Source organism: Grammomys surdaster, unplaced genomic scaffold (genome assembly GCF_004785775.1).
Source record: "Grammomys surdaster isolate TR1022 unplaced genomic scaffold, NIH_TR_1.0 372, whole genome shotgun sequence".
Taxonomy (NCBI): Eukaryota; Metazoa; Chordata; class Mammalia; order Rodentia; family Muridae; genus Grammomys; species Grammomys surdaster.
The window spans coordinates 8,444,900-8,467,031 of NW_021604791.1; the positions used below are offsets into that span (position 1 = coordinate 8,444,900).

Consider the following 22,132-nt stretch of genomic DNA (forward strand, 5'->3'; position numbering starts at 1 on the left):
GCAGGGTACAGTTACCTGACATAATAATTGGACTGCAAAACCAATTTTCATGCCTGAAACCTTCTAACTCCATGAACTGTGGACTTCCAACAACAAAATTAATTCCATGAACTTCCTTCCAACAAGGTAATTAATTCACTTTTGAAAGCACTAGGACTTTTCTGGAAATCATGCATTAGCAAGTTTGTTTCCAGTAATCATTACCTTATAGCCATAAAAATCAAAAGAGCCCATCACTAAAGTACACAAGGACACCAGAGATGTCACCTAAGTGTAAGCTGACACCCATCACTGTCTTCTCGACCAGACTCAGCAATCTAGCAAAAACTCAGATATAAACCAATGTCAACAATGACCATGTCGTCTTACTCACTTTTGTACACTTTTAATACAATAAAACAATGTTCAAGCCTTTTTTAAATTTTATGCAGGTCACTCACTTCCTATGAGCAAGAGTAATGCACATAACTTTGACATAGGTTCTGCTTGAAGATTTGTTTTCAATTGTATTCAAGTGTGTGCAGGTGCCCGTGGAGGACAGACGAGACTGTTGGCTGGCTCCCAGGAGCTGGAGTTACATACAGGCAGCTCACAGCCACAGAATGTAGGTGCTGGAAATCAAATACCAGTCCTTTGCAAGAACAGCAAGCTTTCTTAACCACTGAGCTAGCTCTCCAGCCAGTAATTCATAGAATATCTTCCAGTATAACTGGGGAAATACCCAAACTTTGACATACAGGAGAAAAATTCAAATACGGGGAAGCAAATAAATAGCCCTTCAATTTGTATTCTAATCCAAAACTATGCTGACCACTGATTGCTTCCTACCAAGGCACATACTCCAACATGTTGTCAGATAGGATGCTTATTCCCCTCACCATTTACAGGCGCCAAAACCTCAACATCAAAATCCACTACTCTATTTCTACTCTATTCGCCATTGCAGACTTGGTTCCCTTCCCCAATTTTACGGCTTACTCCCATCAAACCCTCTCAGCCCCACTTGTCTGGATCTGCAGTTTAGACTGTACATTGTCTGAGTCAATAAAGGGACTCACTGAAAAATAAGTCTCAATATAAGTAACTTTTGTGCAGTAAGGACGATGTCTAGTAAACTGTCTCTTAGCACTGCTCATAAGAACTTTCAGTTTTAAAAAAGTCTGGACAGGAGGTGTCCAGCTCTTTCAACTTTACCTGAAAGGAGGAGCACAGATTGGTTTTCTCAGCTTTAGGTAATCACAAAAGATGCAAGACGGCATACACCGTGTGTATAAATCTATGCAGCTGAGAATCAGTCACAACACATCTCAGAAGGAAGTCCAGAACACAGCAGTCACCTCCATTCCCAAGACTCTTTGTCTAGGTTTTTTCCAAAAAGTAACACCAACTAATTCACTTTTATCAGAATAAATTTGCCATAGTGTTCACAAGTGGATTATGACATACTCATAGGTGTACCAAAGTAAACCATAGTACCTAACATAAAACACAATGAAATAAGTTAAAACTCCATTAGTCCTGATCCACATTATGGAAATACTATGAATCACATTTGTCCCGAAATGTGTCCCCAACAAGTTGCCCACTCTACCATATTGAGGACTAACCCTAGGCCTGCCGTATGCTAGGCATGTTGCTTGACTACATTCAGCAGTGCTTCACTACAGACGTCAACACAGTACAGCTAGGCTAACTGGGCTTCCAAACCTCCTCAGCAAGGCTGGGTCGGCTACTGCCATTCCCAATTCTTAATATTAGACTCAACCATACTGTAAAAGAGAGAAATTAACCACTCTGGATATCTGAGTTTTCTAGCTTAAACAGGCTCTTGTTAGTAAGAAATTTCCTTCTTGTAAATACTCTACAAATATGAAAACATCTCTGGAATCAAATTAAAATGTCATATTTTGATGATTCCGATGTCCCAGAAAGAACTGAAAGGCTGCTAACAAAGATACAACTGGAATTCCTCACTGCTAACCATGGGTCGAACAAAGGTTGTTTGCTAATCACTGTCAGAAGTTTATGTCTAAGCTACCCACTTTTAGCAGGCAAGGCAAAGTCATCCCAAGTGCACAGCTCTTTAGGGTGCATCATAAAGCATTAGTTTGCAGATTGTTTGCTGATAATTGTAAGAGTTGTTTTAACTGAGCATGTTGCTTACATTTTTAATCACAGCTTATGTATGACACAACAACTATTATTATCCACATTTTTACATACGAGAATATGGAATAAAATTGTGCCCTGTGAATTCTTTTTGGGAGAAAGTATGATATAGTAATTATTAAATTTTATTAGCAATAAAACACACAAGAAATATGTTTTGCCTAAGTAACCTAGAACACACATTACATTAAAAAGTTTTGTAAAATGATGCTTACTATAAAAGTACAATTATTAAAATCAGACATGATTCATTATAAAAAGCATAATAAATGACACAAAATCAACAATACTACTTAGAACCACCAAACTGACTTTAACTCAGAAATTACAAACACATGCTTTTGAAAGCGCCAAAACCAGATGAAATTTGCAGTATCTGTACAACAAAAACAGAAGGGGACTTCACAGACCCATTCTCAAACATCCAACACCGTGTAAAGTCCAGCAGCATGAACTGATCAAACCAGGAGCCCAGCAGTGGTGCGGCTACACTGAGGAAGAGCAAGTGTTCTTAGCTAGCACATGCCAGGCTTTCTAGGAAGGACCACAAGGCCCCAAACGTAAGTAACATATGTGTACATATACATGTATAATGCAGACAAGACACCACTCTGCGAATCAAGTTTACAAATGAGTCATTGCTGCAAAGACAATCCGGAACATTTTCTAGCTTTATATTTCTGAGGGTTTTTTTTTCATAACGCAGTTTCTAATAAAAATAGAAAAGCAGATATTTCAAAGATTTAGTCTCTAAAAAAAGAGTGCTAAAATTTTCTTTATATTAAAAAATTAGATATATGTATTTTATATGTATGAATTTTTTGCATGTTTGTTTGTACACCATGTGCATGTCTATAGTGGTCACAAGAGGGGTCTGGTCCCCTGGAACTAGAGTCAAATAGTTGTGCACCTCCACGTGGGTGTTGGGAACTGAACCTGAATCCTCAGCAAGAGCAACAAATGAGCTAACCACTGAGCCATCTCTCTAACCCCCAGCTTTTGAAATTTTCATATTCTCAAATTAAAGACAGATCTAGCTGGTGAGGTGTCTCTATCATGCAGACATATGGCCATAACCTTTCCTAAGCTGTAGGAAGGAATAAACCAACACACAAGATCAACCTAAGTACACAAATGGAACAAGGGACATTTTAAATGGTGTGACAGGCACAAACCAAGAGAAGGAACATAGATGAAGTATTGTGTAGGATGCCTACTGCAAACCTATCTACCACTCAGCTTGGAAACGAAGATGCATAAAACCCTTCTGAACGTGGTTGGTAATCAATCAAAAGGCAGAGAGTATAAATTAAATGAATATTAAACATTATATATAGGACTCTGGGGCTATAAATGTTAACCAATGCCAAATATATAACTCCATGACAAGCTAGCATTTGGTTTGAATCTTTCAGCCAACCCAGAATTAAGACTCTAGGTGAATTTGGATAGTAATGTTGCTGGTCAGGATAAATATATAAATTCAATGATTATTCACTTAGTCAAATTATTTCTTATACAGAAGTACAACTGACACAAGTATTAAAAATCTGAATTACATGTAATTGCTAGTATGAAAAAATTCATTCTATTTGACTCTACATATCAGACCTAACTTTCCTTACTTAAAATATTTTCAAATTTCTCTTGATTCTAAATATAAAGTTTTGGTATCATTTAAGTATAATTAAAATCTGCCAATCAAGACTATTAAGATACGCTTTTTTTTTTTCATTTTTTAAAAAGCTACGGTGTATTTTGCTGGTAATGGGCTTTATGTATTTATTCAACGTCTATGAGTGTTTTGTGTGCATGTGTGTACCACATGCATGCCTGGCGCCCATGGAGGTCAAGAAGAAGGCAAAAAGCGCCTGAAACTGAAGTTATGGGTCACTGTGTACCATATGTGTGCTGGAAATCAAACCCATGTCCTCAACAACATAACCACTGAGCCAGCTCTTCACCTCCTTCCCTCACCTTTTTTAAATTCTTAACCTGCAAAAACAGAAACTGTTCTGAAAATTAGTTACTAGACTGATAGGTTTTTTCTTTTTTTCTTTTAAAAAAAAAGTCAAAATACTGACTTTGATATGAATACTTTTTTCTTTGACATGAATAACTTACTCTTTTCTAGTAGCAAACCACAGATCGACTAGAAAGTCTTACAATTGACTAAGAATATGTAATTAAGCCTCTACAGGGAAAAAAAACAGTTCAAATCAAACTTTCTTTTGATAGCATTGCCCCCTTTGCTTTTCGTAAAATGCTACAATCAAAAATATCTGCCATAATTTGGGTATCTAAAAGTTTTTCAATTAAATGATTAAAAATGAACCACAAGATCATTAGGACATGACTCAGACATAGGAAGAAAACATAAAATTCAGTAACAACACAAAACAACCAAACCAGCTGTGGTTTGGTTGTAATTATTCAAAATCTCCAAGGGTTTGTTAAAGTTATGCTGGTCTATACTTCCAAGTCATGCATTAGAATGTTGTCTCTCATACTAACTATTGTTGGCAATGCATTCCATTACTGACTATTGTTGGCAATGCATTCTATGTGGATAGCACTGCTCACTGTATCCTGAGAATGACAACAGTCCCATTTCATAGGCTCAGAGAAATTATAGTATGTGTCTGTCATTGTACACATTGTGAATACAAAAATCAAGGTGTGGGATCATAAGTCAACCCATTAGTGAAAGAAACAGTACAAGCTGACAGACCTACTTACTAAAGGAGCAGGCTTACTTAGACCCTGTAGCTGGACAGGTTTAGAAAGATTCTGTGGAGTTAAATTTTAGAAGTCCCCAAAACTAGTTTAGAAAAGTTACATTCCATGCATAAGCAGTGAAAAATAGCTGGGAATATCACAAAAGGATGGGTAGAAACAAAGAATTAACATGCAACAAAGGGGAGAGAAAAATAGGTTTAGAGCACCCGTGAGTGTGGTTCAATGTAACAATCACATACCAAAGGCCCAAAGGATGATAAGACACGTGCTGGGTCTCAGCGAGATGCCTCCAAGTGCACTCGGAAAAAGCATCATTGGGGCAAGTAGGGTACAGTCTCAAAACGTGTATCATATTATATACTAAGAGACAAAGAAAACCAATGATCGAAACATGAGCAAGTAGCCAAGGTTTGAAACAGCCTTACCTTAGATCAGGTGACTCGGCCCTCCCAAATCGATCCTGCCACTTCCCAACGCTTGAACTGGCTTTTCTGGAGGCAGTACTTGTCTGAGACTGAGAAGAGGTGCTGTTTCTGGTGAGATAAATTTTCTGTGTTTTTTCTTACATACGATTGTCTCTAACCACCCCCCCTTCCTGTTTATTTTTTCTTGGCATGCTTTTTCTAAAGTGCTTTGACATGTTCCTACTACTAGTAAGGTTCTTGTCACGACGTAAGCACTCGCTGTGAACCTGACTGCTGGAGGAGCCTCAATTTAGATGTGCTACCAACAGCCTATTAACTCAGGGTATTTTAGAAATACTTGTCGACATAGTATAGAGTCAAGATGCAGAAATGAAAAAAGAACCCAAGCTATTTCCAAATATTTATCAAGGAACAAATTTCTGTACCTTTATGAATAAAAATTTCTGCCGTTTCACAGACTCTCACTCAAAATTGGACCTGTTTTCTCCTATGCTTCTTAAAACCATATAAAAGTCCTGTCAGTACAACTAGCTAACAGAAGGACTCCTGATGTTTCTTAAAAAAAAAAAAAAAAAAAAAAAAAAAAAGAACTATGACAAAATTTAATTTCAAAGTAACAGTTCTTTCCAAGTAATTTCCCAAAGCTATTTCTATCTCCAGCAACATGCTCCACATGACGTTCAGGGAGGTACAATGCCATAAGCCTCTAAGTCTAGCACTCAGAAAGCTGAGGCAGAGAGATCACAAGTTGGGTACATAGAAAGACCCTGCCACGAATAAGTTCAGCTATTTATAGTCTTGCAATCCTGTAAAAGATGAGTGTTCTTTCAAAGCTACTGAAGTATACCTGTTTCTAAGTCTACTTCTGAAAACAGATACACAGGGAACAGAAAGAATGAATACAAAAGAATGGAAGTGACTGTCACTAATGCGACTGGGAAGCCCTGCCTTTGGCTCTGTGTTCAATAGTTTAACTATCAGTCGTCATAGAGGAAAAGAAATGCTCAAAGTGAACAGATCAAAGGAACCAAGCAATACATTAACTGACTAATAAAGACACTACACAGAAAGCACATGATAAAAGGTTTTGCCTTTCTTCCTTAGTCTAAAACAGAACAGAAAGAATTGCTAATAAATCCTGAACTCGACTTAATTGTGTGCATGCGTTTTAAAGGCTAAGCAGAAATTCCAAATCAATTAAGACTGTATTTGATTATTAATCAAGTGAGTATTATTCTGAAGCTACTGGAAGCCAGATTGTCATTAAGGAGACATACATGGACTAGTTCTGAGAAAGAAAGCACTATGTGGTATCAAACTGGCTGTAAAAGAAACATGATTTCATAATCAAAATTTTATTTAAAACTATGAAAGTGACACGTTCATACTGAAATTACTCTTTTCCCTAGTTGTACAATGCTGAGGAGGCCTAGGAATAACCAATGGCACCCAGTACCAGGAGCACTGCCACCAGCCTCATCTTCATTTTAAGTCAGTATTTTCTCCTAAAAGGAATAAATGTCTTGAAAGTACATGAGCTTAGAACTTCTTGCTAATGCCAAAAAGTAAACATCAACACACACAAACACACCACACACACACACACACACACCACACACACACCTACACCCCCACACACATACGTTCTTTCACATATAAGAATACAGTTAGTGAGGCATGTTGGCAATACCAGCACTAGAGAGGGTGAAGTAGAACGAGTGTGAGTTTAGGGCTAGTCTAAGTTACATAGCAAAATCTTTCCTCAAAAAAACTGAAAAGCAGGAGGAGCTGGAGAGATGGCTCAGTGGTTAAAAGCACTGCTGTTGTTTCCGATAACCCAGGTTTGGTCCCTAGCATCCATCCATATGACTGCTTACTGCCACCTATGACTCCATTCCAAGGAAGCCAGCACCCTCTTCCTACTTCCTCTGGAACCAGATACACATGCAGTACATGTGCATACATGCTGGCAAACACTCATAAATCAAAGCAGGTAAGGCTGGGTAGACGGCTCAGTAGTTAAAACACTGATGGCTCTTGTAGGGGATTTAGGATCAAGTCTCAGCACCCACATGGCAGCACACAACCTTGACTGTTCCAGAGCATCCAACACTTTCCTTCTGGCCCCTGTGGGCATGACACACACATGTAGTACACAGACTTACATGCAAACAAAACACCCATATGCATTAAAGACAAAAATTTAAAAGTTAATCACCGTTTACAGACATTATGATGAGACCATGTTATTATAAAAATCACCAGCAGGTGAATTTCGGGGGGGGGGGGGGGACATTTGTGCTAAGTTTCTTTGCAAAATTACTTTTTCTAAAGGTGGTACTAGGAATCAGACTCAGTACCTCATTCATGCTAGGGCAAGCAGTTTTTCTCAAACTGAGTAATATCCCCAATGCAAAAATTACTTATTAAATACAAAGGGGGACACAGAACTTGGTGCAGAAACAGAAAGGCATCAGGACAAATAACTCACTAGATTTATCATCAATAATGTGGGGGCAGACTGGGATTACTTATCTTGAGGCTGGTGCACTGAAAAGGAAAACCCAGCTTCATTCACACAGTATTCTCAAAGCATATCAGGTAATAAGCAGGAACTAGCAAAGTCAGACTGAGGAACTATCTATAAAATAACTGGATCACACCCTTTTAAAATCCAACGACCAAAAATGTAACAGAAGGCCCAGAGGCTGCTCTGATGATAAACAGCTAAGGAGAGCGCTCAAATGAATGCTCTTTGACCTAATCCAAGGTCAGGAAGAAGAAAACTTCAATTAAGGACAATATTGGGATAACTGGCAAAACTGATGACCTGGGGCATATTAAAGTATTGATTCAGTATTAGATTTCCCTGACTTTGGTAACTCTGCCCTATTCACAGTTATGTAATAAAAAGTCCATCCATGTTCCTAAGAAATACAAGGTAAAATGTTTAGAGGTTAAGAAAATAATGCATCCAATGGCTACCATCCAAATTGGCATCCAAACAGTTAATTAAGAAACAAACAACACATTAGGACTTAGTGAACTGTGTAGATGAAGTTCTCTGGACTTTACTTATAACTCCTAAGTGTGAATACTTGTCAAAACATAATAGTACAAAATGAAAACATCAAGGAAGTAGTAAAGTTCTGTGTCTAATCTACTTGCTGATTTTCAATATATTATATTTTTAAAGCCTTATCAAGATGTAAATTCACATCACTCTTCTGGAGATATGTACTTCAAAAGAAAATAAATAATATGAAAACGTATACAAAGATGAAGCAAAGCAATCAGATACAGTAAACACAGAACTTCCTTAAGTGTGCAAACCTTGGGGCACCACCTTCAGCTTGGGTGCCAATGACCCCAACTTGCTCCAGTGCCTGCACGCCCCACTGCTGCCTCAGGCTGACTGGGAAGCCTCCTATCCTGCAAAGATCACTGACAACATGGTCTGTGCTGGCTTCCTAGACAGAGTCAAGGATTCCTGCCAGGGTGACTTTGGAGGCCCTGTGGTCTGCAATGGAGAGCTCCAGGGCATTGTCTCCTGGGGCTATGGCTGTGTCCTGCCAGATAATCCTAGTGTGTACACCAAGGTCTACAACTATGTGGACTGGATTCAGGACTGCCAACTAGAGACCCACAATCCCTCTGCAGTCACTATGGCAATAAAGTGAATTTTTCTTCAAAAACAAAAAAAGTATGCAAACCTGCTGGGCAGTCCACAAGTACAAACCCATCATTTCTACTAACACCAAAGTTAGGAAGTTCTCTGCCAACACCGGTCTATAGAGCAGTAAGGCCATCTAAAACTTTAGCAATGGACATCCACTGCTTAGGCCAGTTCACAGATCACTACTCTTAAATATCTGTTTTATGTCTTGACAATACTATCTTCCCCCTAAACTCAATAAAAAATTATTTCCAAAGAGTTTACCCAATCTCCATATACATAAAATGATGATCCCACACAGATGTTTTAGGGAAGTATTTACAATGACTATAAGAGCCCATTTTTGATTAGCTGAAGGAGAATCCAGAAAACAAATTTCCCTAATGAGCCATGAGTGCACTGTCTTTTATACTGAGGAGTAGCGGTGACACTGCGTGTGCTTCCAGCAGCTGCAGGGGCCTCACTGCATCTTCTGAGGACTGAGGGCATGCTCATTTCATCCTTTCACGAGATTTTTCTTTTTCTGTCCCTTGCCATCTTTTCACCCCAACTCTCAAACATATCTTCTGTGTCTTCATCTCTCCCTGAATCCAGTCATCACTATTATCAGCCCCTGAAAACATACTCAGTTATGGGTTCGTCTATCCCTTAGTTATCCCACAGTCAACCTGGCATAACCTCCATCACTGTGAAACACAACCATAGCTATGCTTCACAAACACATCTCCAGCACAACTGACCTGGCTCGTTTTAAACCATGTCATCCATCTAACCAACTGGAAACCTGGAGCTTCTCTCTTTAGCCACTGGCTTTTCATTTTACTACCCCATTTCCATCGACAGAGAAAAGCACACTCTCTCCCATTTTGAAGGAAGCCCTTGTGTCTGCTATCTATCTATCCTCCAGCTCTTGCCAAGTGATCCTGGTCTCATTCCCTAGTTTATTCACTACCGCAGACTCTCTCAGTGTCTTCTCTTCTCAAACAGTAACACTCCGTCACACCATCTTGCGTCTCTCCTAGTAAATCTGTATCTTATTTTGCTAGGAAAACACGTTAGCAATCTTAAGAGAAGATCTCACTGCTCTCACATCTGCCCACCAGCCTACCATTATTTTTTGCCCAGGTACTTGCTGTCGTCTCCTACAAGGGTCCCCGCTTCTACATTTACTCACTGTTCTTAGCAAACAAACTAAATGGAGACTTGAAAACCCCATGTATCGCACATTCTCTCAGGTTCCTGAGTTCTTGCTGCCCATGCAGCTCACGCCCTGTTGCCTTTGGCTTCACTAAGAACACTGATTTACAACCTTTCTCACTTCTTCAATCATTAATATTTTAGTTAACTCACTCTTAGATACATAAAAATACTGCAATTTCTTTTACTTTGAAAACCTGACCTCACACCCCCCATTTCCCTGGTTTTGACACCCCCAGACAAAAAGTCTTTAAAAATTGTCCCTATTTTTACTTTTCAATTCCTTTCATGTATCTGTTTTGCTTTTGAAACAGTTTCTTTCTATGTAGTCCTGGCTGTTTTGGAGCTCATTACGTAGACCAAACTGGCCTCAAACTCACAGCAATCCACCTGCCTCAGCCTCCCAAGGGCTGGAATTATAGGTGGATCTCTTGTTTCTACTGAACCTATTCAAAAGTCTTTTCAATTGTCAGGATGGCCAATGACCTTAACACCTGAAAATCTAATAGACATTTGGTCTTCATCTTTTTGACTAGTGTTTGACAGTTGATCACTCCACACACTAAGTTTCATTGTACGCCTCTTATTGGTATCTTTTAGTGATTTCCATTCATTTCTTTTAGAGGCTCTGTCCTCTTACCACTTCTTGATTACTATTTTTGACAGTTTAATTAAATTTCTCAGCTTCACTTTGGATGCCATTTGAACAGTGATCACTGGCTCAAGTTTTTGTCTCTAGCTAATACTCTTCTCCTCATCCTGTAGCCACATATCAAACTTTCCAGTGTCCACTTTCATACTGAACAGGCACCTCAACTTCGATTCCCTCAACTGAATGTTTTGTCTTTTCTCTCCAAAAGCCATTCCTCTAGTAATCCTTCTCATCTCTTAAACAACCCAGTCATAACATTTGTGTTGAGCAGGACCAAATCCTTGAATTCATTAAGGAAAACTTTTCTTGACAATCTACAACTAATCAACCCAGACTTGCCATCACAAGCCTTTGCAATACACCCGGTACCTAATGATTCTGACCACGCTACTATTACCTTGGTCGAGGACACCATTATCTCTTGCCTAGATATTTGTTGCACTCTTACACCTGATCCCTGTTCCTATCACTGTTCATACTATAAGATGTTCTAAGTAAAGCAGCTAAACTGAGACATGAAAACCTCAGTCAGATAATCATACTGGCCCGCTAACAATCTCACTGTGGCTCCCCATTCATTTCAGACAGAGGAAACACAAAGCTTTTATATCACCACAAGACACAATCCAGTATGTCTCCCTCAAAAGAGGGGGAAGCAAAAGGAAAGAAAGATCCTATCAACTTTTAGACAGTTTCACTCTAACAGTAAACACCTAGAGACTGTTCTTACGTGACAACACTGTTATACAACACTTTAGAGAACTTAATCATACGACCCACGTAGCTAGAGTATAATGGAAGTGCTGTTATTACATTTCATCAATTAGGAAATCTAACAAAGACTGGAGAATCTGCCCAAGGACACTCAACTAGTAAACTGCTGAAGTAGAATTTAAACCCCAGAAATCTAAGTCACGATTTCAACCTCATAGCAAAACTCTAAAGCAGAAGACACAGAAAACTGATAAATCAAAGTTGACCTCTTATGAAAACCCAAATCCAAGAGAATACTATCTATTAAGACATCAGTACTCCTTGGATCAGTACTATCTACTAAGAGATCAGTACTCCTTGGATCAGTACTATCTATTAAGACATCAGTACTCCTTGGATCAGTACTATCTACTAAGACATCAGTACTCCTTGGATCAGTACTATCTACTAAGAGATCAGTACTCCTCTATGAACTATTTAATCAAATGTTTTATGAAATTTCATTTAGTTCAAATAACATTTGAAATATTTCTGTATTAATCTATAAAAATCTTGGCTCTCATTTAAATGTTTACTTTTGGATTAAAGCTTCAAGAATCTTTGTTTTAGCCGGTCATGGGAATACAGGCCATTAATCCCAGAACCTGGGAGACAGAGCCAGGCAGATCTGAGGCCAGCCAGTCCATATAACAAGGTCCAGGCCAGCCAAGGCTACAGTAGGACTCTGTCACAAACAAACGAGCATTTTAGTTAGGGATGAGCCTTGTGGTTCTCCATTAGGCTTCTCTGTTAGTGACCTATGATGTATAGTTTCTCAAAATAGTGACAACTATAGCGCACAGGAAGAGATAGCTTAAACATAAATTTAAGCACGTAACAAAGATAAACAGGCTGGTAGAGAATTTGTAATGGCTGAGTTGACTTATTTCAGACCCAGTCTTGTTATCTTGATTTAAACCAAGACTAAGCTGCTGGCAACCTCAGCCTTCCCTGGGCTTCACTCATTCTTTAGCTTCCTGGTCACATTCCCATTGTCACGAAGAAACAACTGTCACATCTGAGTGAAAAGAACATTTTTTTCCCTGCATAATTACTCCTGTCTAGTATTTTATAAACACAAAACTGGGTGTTATGTGAAAGCAAAGAAAGCCATGGGGTTTTTATGGATGAATTTCTATCACTTCTTTTACAAAAATACCTTTAAGTCCATAGATCTCAACCTAGAAGTCCAACAGCTCTTCATGTCAGGATACAACACACAGTGGACAGCACGCCCCGCCCACGTGCATATGGAGGACTACTGTAACTATACATTTCTCATACTCAGGTGTGTTGTTTCTTCAAGGTGGAATAAGCATCCTGAAGAGTTGTTTTAATGACTTCAATCTAAAAGCAGACTGTTGTAGTTTGTACTTGCAGAACACTGGAAGCCTTCATATTTAGTACAGCATTACAACACAGATACACCACCAAGATCCCAACACTGGGACGTGACTGTCTAACCTGCTTGGTGGCAGACCAGTCTTGAACAATGATGGTGGAGACGTAAACTCAGCTTTTGTCGATGGAAGTGCTGCTTCTTTCTCTGAATTTCCAGTTCTCCCTTGCTGTACCTTCAGAAAGAAAACTGGGGTTACTGCTTTGCTTAATTTAACAGCCCATCAAGCACGAGGCACTTTAAACCTATAACATCTGAAGTTAAATATGAAGAGTGCACCAAGCCTGGATATTTATTCAAAGGGACCTATGTGAGTTTAGCTTTAGGTAAAAGACATCAAAAATGGACTCAAGGATCAAAATGTTCCATTTATTAAATAAAATACTCAGCTTGTCACTTAGAAGCCCCAACAAACTGTAATTCCTGGAGACTCATAAATTGCTCATGAGTAAAGTGAGTGAGTCTAGGATATATACATGGTTATGACTCCATGTCTCTGAGTTCGAGGAAGTCCTTGTAGACTTTTCCCCTTCTGTACTCTCTACCTTTACCTGCCGTTCTGACCATTTTCTAATTCAGACGGTGATTTGCTGTAATGCCAACATAAAGAATCTTTGCTCCTGGAAATTGAACCAGTGTCCAACTAGACACTTCACACCTACTGACAAACATTTATGGTTATAAAAGGTACTTTGCACACTACCAGAGGAGAAAAGTAACCATCACTATTACCCAGCTACAAGACTTATTATGTCCAATAGCCACCTACCTACAAGATATACTGGTGTATCAGTGGTGTAAATGTTATGGGAGTAACCAACTCCTTCTTTTTATTATACTTAAGGCCTACTCCATGAGATGGAACCTATATCTGACACCATTAAAGAGGCCAAAGACCTGGAACTAGCTAGATCATGGGCTCTAGGGGGAAACTTACTACTCCTTATGTTGTTAAAGGAACATAGCAATAAAATTACTTCTAATAACATATTGCTGCTATATTCATAGTTCAGAGTATCACTCAACACTCAGAGAAGCTTACTGCAGTAGATGGTAATTAACACAGAGATCCACGGATGAATAATGTGCAGAGTAAGAGACTTTGGAGCATTCAGTCTTAAATGGAATGTCTTTATCAAATCCCTCCCCTCAAGGCTCAGGACCTATGCAGAAAAGAAAGAAACAGAAAGAGCTGGCTCTCTGAGAGCCAGAAGTCATGGATGACGCCGAGGGAAGAACATCATGCAGACACCACAGGATTGATGCACTCATGAACTCATGGGGACTGTGGGATCACATATAAGACCAGCATGATCAAATTTAAACCAGGCAAATCCCAGCACAGAGAAAAGTGGACATAAAAGTTCTAGCCCAACCAAGAAACTATTTACAATTAATGACTGCTGAGAAAAGGAAAATCACTTTTCTCCAATGGAGTGTCACTGGGTATATTAACTATACTATAGGTCAGGTCCTACGATCAGAAGTTTGGTATACATTTTTCTTTTGGTGTTTTTGTCTTTAGGAGTTTTGTTCATTTGTTAACATAAAGGGGAGAAAGAAACAGAACATGAAGTTGGGTGAGTAGAAGGATCTCAGAGTTAGTTGGAGGAGGGGAAAATATGTTTCAATATATATTGTATGAGAAGAATTTTTAATGAAAAGAAAATCTGCCCCTGCACATCCATAACTTAGAATTAGTACCAGCACCCATCATGCCAGTTCCACATACCTAGGCACTTGACATTAGTCATTTCTCTCCTTCCTACATCTCCCTCTTTACGTTAACGCTGAAGCCACTGGAGGGAAGCAAAGATTAGTCCTGGCCAGCTATGAAGCCCACGACTCACAGTAACAACCCGCATGGCATGAGAACTGTCAGGGTACAGCCGCAGCGTGTAAATCATGGCTGTAACCAACAGCTGTCGATTTGGAGTCAAAGCCTGTTCCACAAGAGGGAAACAACACCTGGGACTGGAAATAAAGCCAGCTTTCCTGAGCTAGTCAAGTTATCAGTCTTAGTGGAGAGCCCTTCACTTTACTAAGTCAGCATAATTCAAAAACAAACAAATAAATAACTCCTAAGGACAAAATACCAAACAAAAATGTGTACCAAAAAACATGTAGTCCATTTTGTATTGGTCAACTTCTGGTCATAAGGCCTGACCTGTATGTAGCACAGCTGATATACTACTTACTGATATTTATTCCTATGCCTATAGATAAGTATAGTTTTCATCCCTTTTCAAAAAAACTTCTTCTATAGACAGTCACAACAGTTATAGACAATCACAGCAGTTCAAATGCAGCAAGCAAAAGATCCTGAGCACCCAGTCCCACTTGATTCATCTCCAACACAATTCCTGCACCTAAGGCTTGAGGATCATTGAGGCAGAGAGGGGCAGAAGAGTGAGAGGAACAGGAACTTTGTAGTCAAAGTATGTCTCCTACAAATGTCAGGCTTATCAACATGGCTGCCTAAACAAAACCTAAAGAATGACCACATCAACACGGAAGGTAAAGCTCAAGGAGCTTCAACCCTCAGCTTAAGAATTATGGGCATCTGGGAAATGCTGAGTGGGACAAATAGTCCTTCCCAAAGAAGAGCCCCATGACTGGTTATCCATTACCAAATAATAAGCACTGAGCTCATATACATGCAAATAATATAATACAGACTGAGTGGGTTATATTTAGGAACGTATGTGTGTGTGTGTGTATGTATAAAATAACAACACTTTTAAAAAAAAGAGGCCATGTGTTTGAGAACAAGGATTGTGAGAGGGACTGGAAGAATGGGAAAGTGAAACTAATTTAATTATAAGTCAAAATATTAAAAATTATCATTAAATAAATTAAGCTAAGTATTTATTAACCTAAAAAGAAGCAGATCTGTATTAACTAATTACTGGTTTTAACCAATGGCACCTACCTATAATTAATTAGGCCTTAAAACTGAGTTTATTTGAAAATGAGTTCTACTGCTTACTAAAATCAAATTCATTTAAAATGTACTGATCTTACTGAGATATGAGGATCATCACTTACAAAAATGAAAGACTGAAATGGATTTGATACATATTTGACACATAAACTGCCAGGACGTGGTGACGGGAAGTGAACAGTTCATTTAGCAAACATTATTCACTACCCACTCTGTACTAAACGCTCAGACTACTGAAAGAAGAAGTCTCCAACAGTACAAGTGAGCACAATACAATGAACGCCATGAAAACACAGGGAGAGGGAGCAGTGAGGTGGTTCAGAGAAAAGGGCTCCAATTTCCAAGCCTCAAGTGGACTCCTGAAAAAGGAAAGATCCAATTCCTGAAAGCTGTCTCCTGCCCCTCACAAATGAACCAGGAAACACACATACACACACACACACACACACACACACACACACCCCTTTAAAAAGGGGGTGGAGATAAAGGAAGAAACAAAAGTAACACATTACCTAAAGGATTGGGAATATAGTTACCATATCAGCTATCCCCACGAATACCACCAATTTACATTCAATTTCTTAGCACAGCAAACTGACACCTCAAACTCACCGAACTCTCCATTTCCTCTATTGTCATCCTTTCCATATCGTCCAGATCTTCTCATAGATTCTTCTAATTGAAGTTCGGTAACCTTCCCAACCTCAGTCTATGCTATTGCTTTCTGTAGCTTCAATTATGGACCAAAAACAAACTAAAATAACTTAAATAGGAAATTCCCAGAACTGACAGTTGGTAAGTTAAGCCACACAGAGTCTGAGTAACATAAGGAATTCCTGCATCTTTCCAACTGCATCTCGCCTGGGACATGCATCCTCCCTTTGTCTATCCATCCACACGTGTACGTCTGCATCCTACCAAGCAGCAGCTGTCTGGAATCCTAACAGAACTGTGAGGGCAGTGGAGTGCTGATGCCCAACTCACCCTTACTTTACTAAAAAGGATCCTAAAGCACAGAAGGAGTGGTGAAGAGAAGCCATCAAGCGCTTGCACTTAGTAAAGTTATCAAAACAAAAGCCACCACACGCTAAGATTGCTACAATGTTTTGTACAAATATTTTGAGCATATTCACATAATGTTTATTAGTATATTGCTGTATTGTTGTTAATTACTGTGACTAATTTGAAAGTTACACTTTATTATGCAAATGTATGCTGGAGAAGAAGACAGAGTACACAGGGTTTAGTACTGCCCACAGTTTCAGGCACCTACAAGGAATCTCAGCGTGCACTTCAGTGGCCATTAGAGGACTATGTATGTGTCAGTCAGATCAGATTATACCTTGGAGTAGTGTAAATAGACTTCCTTCATCATGACCAGTCTCTCTCCTGGGACTTTCTATTTTCTTCTTAGATTTTCTCATTATCTGAGTAGTTTGTTGTATGACTATCTGCCTATTGTCACTATAGTAAGACCTTTGCAGACTGGCTACATATAAAAGTCTGTACCCTACGTGTCTGGAAAAGAGGATGTGGATGAGACAATACACGTTTTTTTAAATTTGTTTTTGAGACACTGCTTTAATGTCTCTTCTTCAATCTTTCAGATAACATGGAGTGTCAAAATGCATAATTGTTGGCACTATTATTTACTGAATACCTAGCTTTCCCAGCACATGAGGCTATCACTTCATAGAACCTAGCATTTTAAGAAATAGTTATATATGTGTTTGATTTACTAAAGCCAAGTTAACATCAGATCCTGCAGACCCAAACAAAATTTAACTACAGTTTATAACTTGAGATGCTAAGGGCTGGCAAGATGGCTCAGAGTTAGGTAAAGGCTCCTGCTGCCAAGCCCCTCTGGTACCACATGATGGAAAGAGAGAAGTAACTTCTCAATGTTGTCCTTTGAACTCCTATGTGTGCCATGTGCATGCTGATCAACAACTGCACATACATAATGCTAATTTTTTAAAGAATCTAAATATTCAATCCAAATTATTACTTTATCACTACACCAAAAGTTCTGAAGTTTAACATTATAAGTAATACTTAATACTTATACTTAATAAATTAGTATTTAAAATTATAATTAACAAAAAACATAAGTTACTGATCTCCACATAATGGTAGAGTGAAAACAGGAGACCCTGCAAAGCATAAGTGACCGACCATGTCTCAACCCACAACCTAAGCACTGGAGATGTCACAAAGCCTGGTACTCTGAAAGCAGACGAAGAAGCCTCACTGAACAGACTAACCCAAGCTGAATCCTTTCAGTCAGTGAGGACAAGGCAAACCACACTTTCATGGCAGAAGCAGAGAGGCACCGACCGTTCCCGGACCATCTGAGGTCACTGGGCAAGGCTCTCTAGTCACACCGAACTGTTTCTGAAAATCAGACTCCCATAAAGAAAGAAAGAAAGAAAAAAAAATAATGTAGGAAAACAAAGATAACAACATATAAGCAAACTGTAATCCTCAGGAAAAGCCTACAGTAAGCAAATTTTCTTCATATAAACAGAGCTTCCAATACTTTGTAGGGCCCACTCTTAAAAAATCACTAAGAAGAATAAAACAATCAAAGAACATTTGAAAAAAGTCCAAGTCAGAAGCTGAAAACATGAAAAATTAACAGAATGAAGAGAGACTATGTAGAAAAAAATAGCAAAAATTAAAAAATAAATATCAATTATTAAAATCCTCTGAAAGATGGCTAAAGAAGATAGTGAAAAACAGAGTAAGATGTTAAGTAATGAAATATTTCTTAGAAATGAAAAAACAGCAGCAAAAATAAAAAATCAAGTAGAAGGACCCAATTGTCAAAAGAAACCTCCCAGAAAGACAAAAATGGAAATTAGAGCAAAGATAGACATCACAGGATTAGTCTAAGAGGTGCAGTGCATCAGTGAGAGATAAAGAGAAGACAGCAGAAAAAAAAAAAGAATCCAAAACTGTCTCTCAGATGTGAAGTCCACATGTTTGCAAACTAAAAGGCAACAGGCCAAGTTTCCAATCCTGCTGATTAAGTTCATACATATGCATACAATGCATGCTGTACATGATAGTTAGAAAACTATTTTAAGAAAACATCAAAAGCAATAGATGGTGACAGAAATCTGCACTCCGGGCATTTTGGAGGCTGAAGCAGGAAGATAGCCAAAATGAGGTCAGCTTGGGCTACTCAGGGAAACCCTGTCTCAACAGAAAGCAAAATCAATCATAAAATGGTATCATAAAATGAGAAAATGAAAGAAAAACAGCAAAAAGGTAAGGAGAGAGGGGGGGGTTGTTGAGAGAGGTTGTTAAGGAGAGAGGTTATTTTGAGAGAGTTGATTTGTTCCCTAATGGTCACTTTCTCTTAAGCCTTACCTATATTATATAACTATCAATTTTTTGTACCCAATTAAGAGGCTTTTATATCTAACGTTTCAGCTTTTACTTGGCATGGGAAAAGAACCAAAAGCAGACAGACATAGGGCACGTGCCTGTAATCCTAGCACTCTGAGGCAAGGCACAAGGTTTATGAACTCGAGGTCAGAGAGGGCTACCTAGCAAGTTCCAGGCCACCCTGCATTACATAGCTAGACTCCTTCTCAAAACAAAATGAAATACAAAACCAACCAAACCTTTTCCCATGAAGGCACATAAAAGGCTCTTCCTTCCTGGATATCAAAGTGCTGATAAACACAGATGACAAAGGCATCTAGAGGTTGTTTTCTCCACTCATTGGACTTGCTACTAAAGCTTACATAATGTAAGGGATGACTGCCTTCAAAAGGCTGCTGGGCAGTTTCTCACTTGACTTTGACTATCTTTGTGGAGACAGGAAGAGAACTTCAACTGTGACTTTGCAGCCCCTATTCCTTGACGCAGTCGCCATGAAGAGCAGCCCTGTTTGTTTCACTGATATGCTACTTATCATGCCAGCTCCCTATCTGACCTTTAACCTCTCTTACAGTCAAGTCCACTGGCCTGTCATTTCTTTTCCAGAATCAAGACCTGCACAACCTCCCCTGTTCAAGAACCTTCTGATGGCTGCCTGCTGTTCACATAAATGTCTGCATGATGGCTTACGATGAATGAGTATCCTTTCACACGGCTTTATTTCCACCGTTTCCTACAGACCACAACATAACCAAAGTGAGGGAAATGCTCACCTAATTAAAACCACTAAAAGTAATCATCCCTAAGTCAATATTTCTAACAGATTTACTAGCATTTAAACACCTGATCAAGGCAAGAAAACCACTGGACAACAACCATAAATATATATGCATAAATGTAAAATATATACCTACAACTTTTAAGAGAGGCCAGCCACTAGTAGTTCCTTACTTCATTGTTTAGAAATCTAAGATTAACAAGACTATGTATTAGATGATGGTTTATAATGGCAGTTCTCACTCTTTTTAGGAAAACAAGATGAAACAAAACTCACCAATGAAATGAACCAGCTCATTATTTTTTTTTTTTTTTTTTGACTGGCTAGAACTTTATTTTTTTTTTTTTTAATATTTATTTTATTTATATGAGTACATTGTAGCTGTCTTCAGACATACCAGAAGAGGGCATCAGATCCCATTACAGATGGTTGTGAGCCACCATGTGGTTGCTGGCAATTGAACTCAGCACCTCTGGAAGAGCAGTCACTGCTCTTAACCGCTGAGCCATCTCTCCAGCCCCGAACCAGCTCATTATTAAACCTATGAATTTGTTCTAAAAATCTATCACAAAATATTCAGTGCCCGAGCAGTCATCTAAAAAGTTGATGATCATTTAAAATGGAGTAATATCACCAAGAACAAGGACCAAACCCTCACCTACAGTAGGACATAAATGAAACTTAAAGTCTCTAATAGACCTGTGCCCAGACAGCAGCTACGTCTGCAGATCTAGCATCTGCATTGTATAAGGCAGTATTCTGGTGTCCCAAAAGGGGCACAGAGTTCTATAGCCAAGCCCTGAGGTATATAAAACGTTCCTGACAAAAGAATTAAAACCAAGGGGAGGAAAGATTACGCAACCAAACTTCAGAAAAAGTAGCAATGAAAATGTAGTATTTTTTGTTGGGACAGATTTGATGTCACGTGATCCTATCAGCCTTCACATCATTCACACGGACCTATTTTCTTTTAAGTATAATTTTAAAACTCAGTGGTTCTGCTCAATTCTTAAGAGGCTGTCAGAGACCACCTCAAACTCCTGAAAACACCTTCATTGCGAGTTACTACACCAATGATTTTAGTATCAGGGAGAAGAACTGTTTGTTACCATCCCTCCATTTTTTTAAGAACTGGGAAAATAAGAAGTTTCTAATTCTGCTGCTAAGGATAAAAGCAAGACATATGAGTGCAGCGGACATGATACCTGCGACCACGACCATCACATCCTACAAGTGTGTGCCACCTATACCACAGCACAGAGCAGACAACAGTTTTACTTGACATGTGTTAGTGTGGCAGGCTAGAGAGTCACATGCTCGCAAAAGTAGAGTAAACAACAATCAGCAAATGCATAAGTCACCAGGAAGCTAAAAGTTTGGAAAAAAAAAGTAGCTGTTTCTACTTCAATTTTCTTCCCTCAACAGTGGGATGGGAGCAGACTCAAGAACAAAAAAAATGAGAGCAACCAAGGATAATTTACTAAAATTCACCTTAAAAAGATTGAATCTGCCATCTTGGATCTCTGCACCTGGTGTAACTTCCATAGTACAGTCTTCGGCCTAAGTTAAATAACATATTCCCCATTAAGATACCACACAATTTTTAATTGATAGGCCACATAAGAGTAACTAGCTGTGGCTAGTCTGATTTGAACTAAGAACACATAGTAATCATCAACATGAAACTCAAGGGGAAGGAAAGGAATATAAATAAACACAGCCGTGAGAACAAAGACAGCATTTAGTCACCTTGTTAGGGGGAAGTGACTTATTGGGGAGTCAGAGTGGAACAGGAGAGGCAGGGTTACTCTGGGAGATTTCCTAATTACCGTAATCTTGTTTGTCGTTGAAGTAACAGGTATAACTTCCAGTCCCATTCGTATTCTCTTTTGTTTTTCACAGTAAGCTTTCCAAGTATCTTCATTAAAGCCATAATTAAAGTAATCAGAAAGATCAGCACCTAAAGATAAAACATACTTTTAAGACGCAAATATTTTAACTCTATGGCAG

At 38.8% G+C, this 22,132-nt stretch overlaps 1 protein-coding gene across 6 annotated transcripts in view; it reads right to left on the reverse strand.

Annotated features, from left to right (window-relative positions):
* The window catches only part of Fip1l1 (factor interacting with PAPOLA and CPSF1), a 58,425-nt gene that overhangs the window by 25,009 nt on the left and 11,284 nt on the right, over window positions 1-22,132 (reverse strand). For 2 of the 6 annotated variants that reach the window (XM_028780820.1, XM_028780821.1), the window contains exons 8-11: window positions 21,952-22,082; window positions 21,614-21,682; window positions 13,076-13,185; window positions 5,334-5,441 (exon numbers count right to left, since the gene is read on the reverse strand). In XM_028780820.1, coding sequence (XP_028636653.1) covers window positions 5,334-5,441; window positions 13,076-13,185; window positions 21,614-21,682; window positions 21,952-22,082 — 418 coding nt within the window. The remainder of the gene's footprint in view (window positions 1-5,333; window positions 5,442-13,075; window positions 13,186-21,613; window positions 21,683-21,951; window positions 22,083-22,132) is intronic. The other 4 variants (XM_028780816.1, XM_028780817.1, XM_028780819.1 and 1 more) reach the window with 2 other exon arrangements.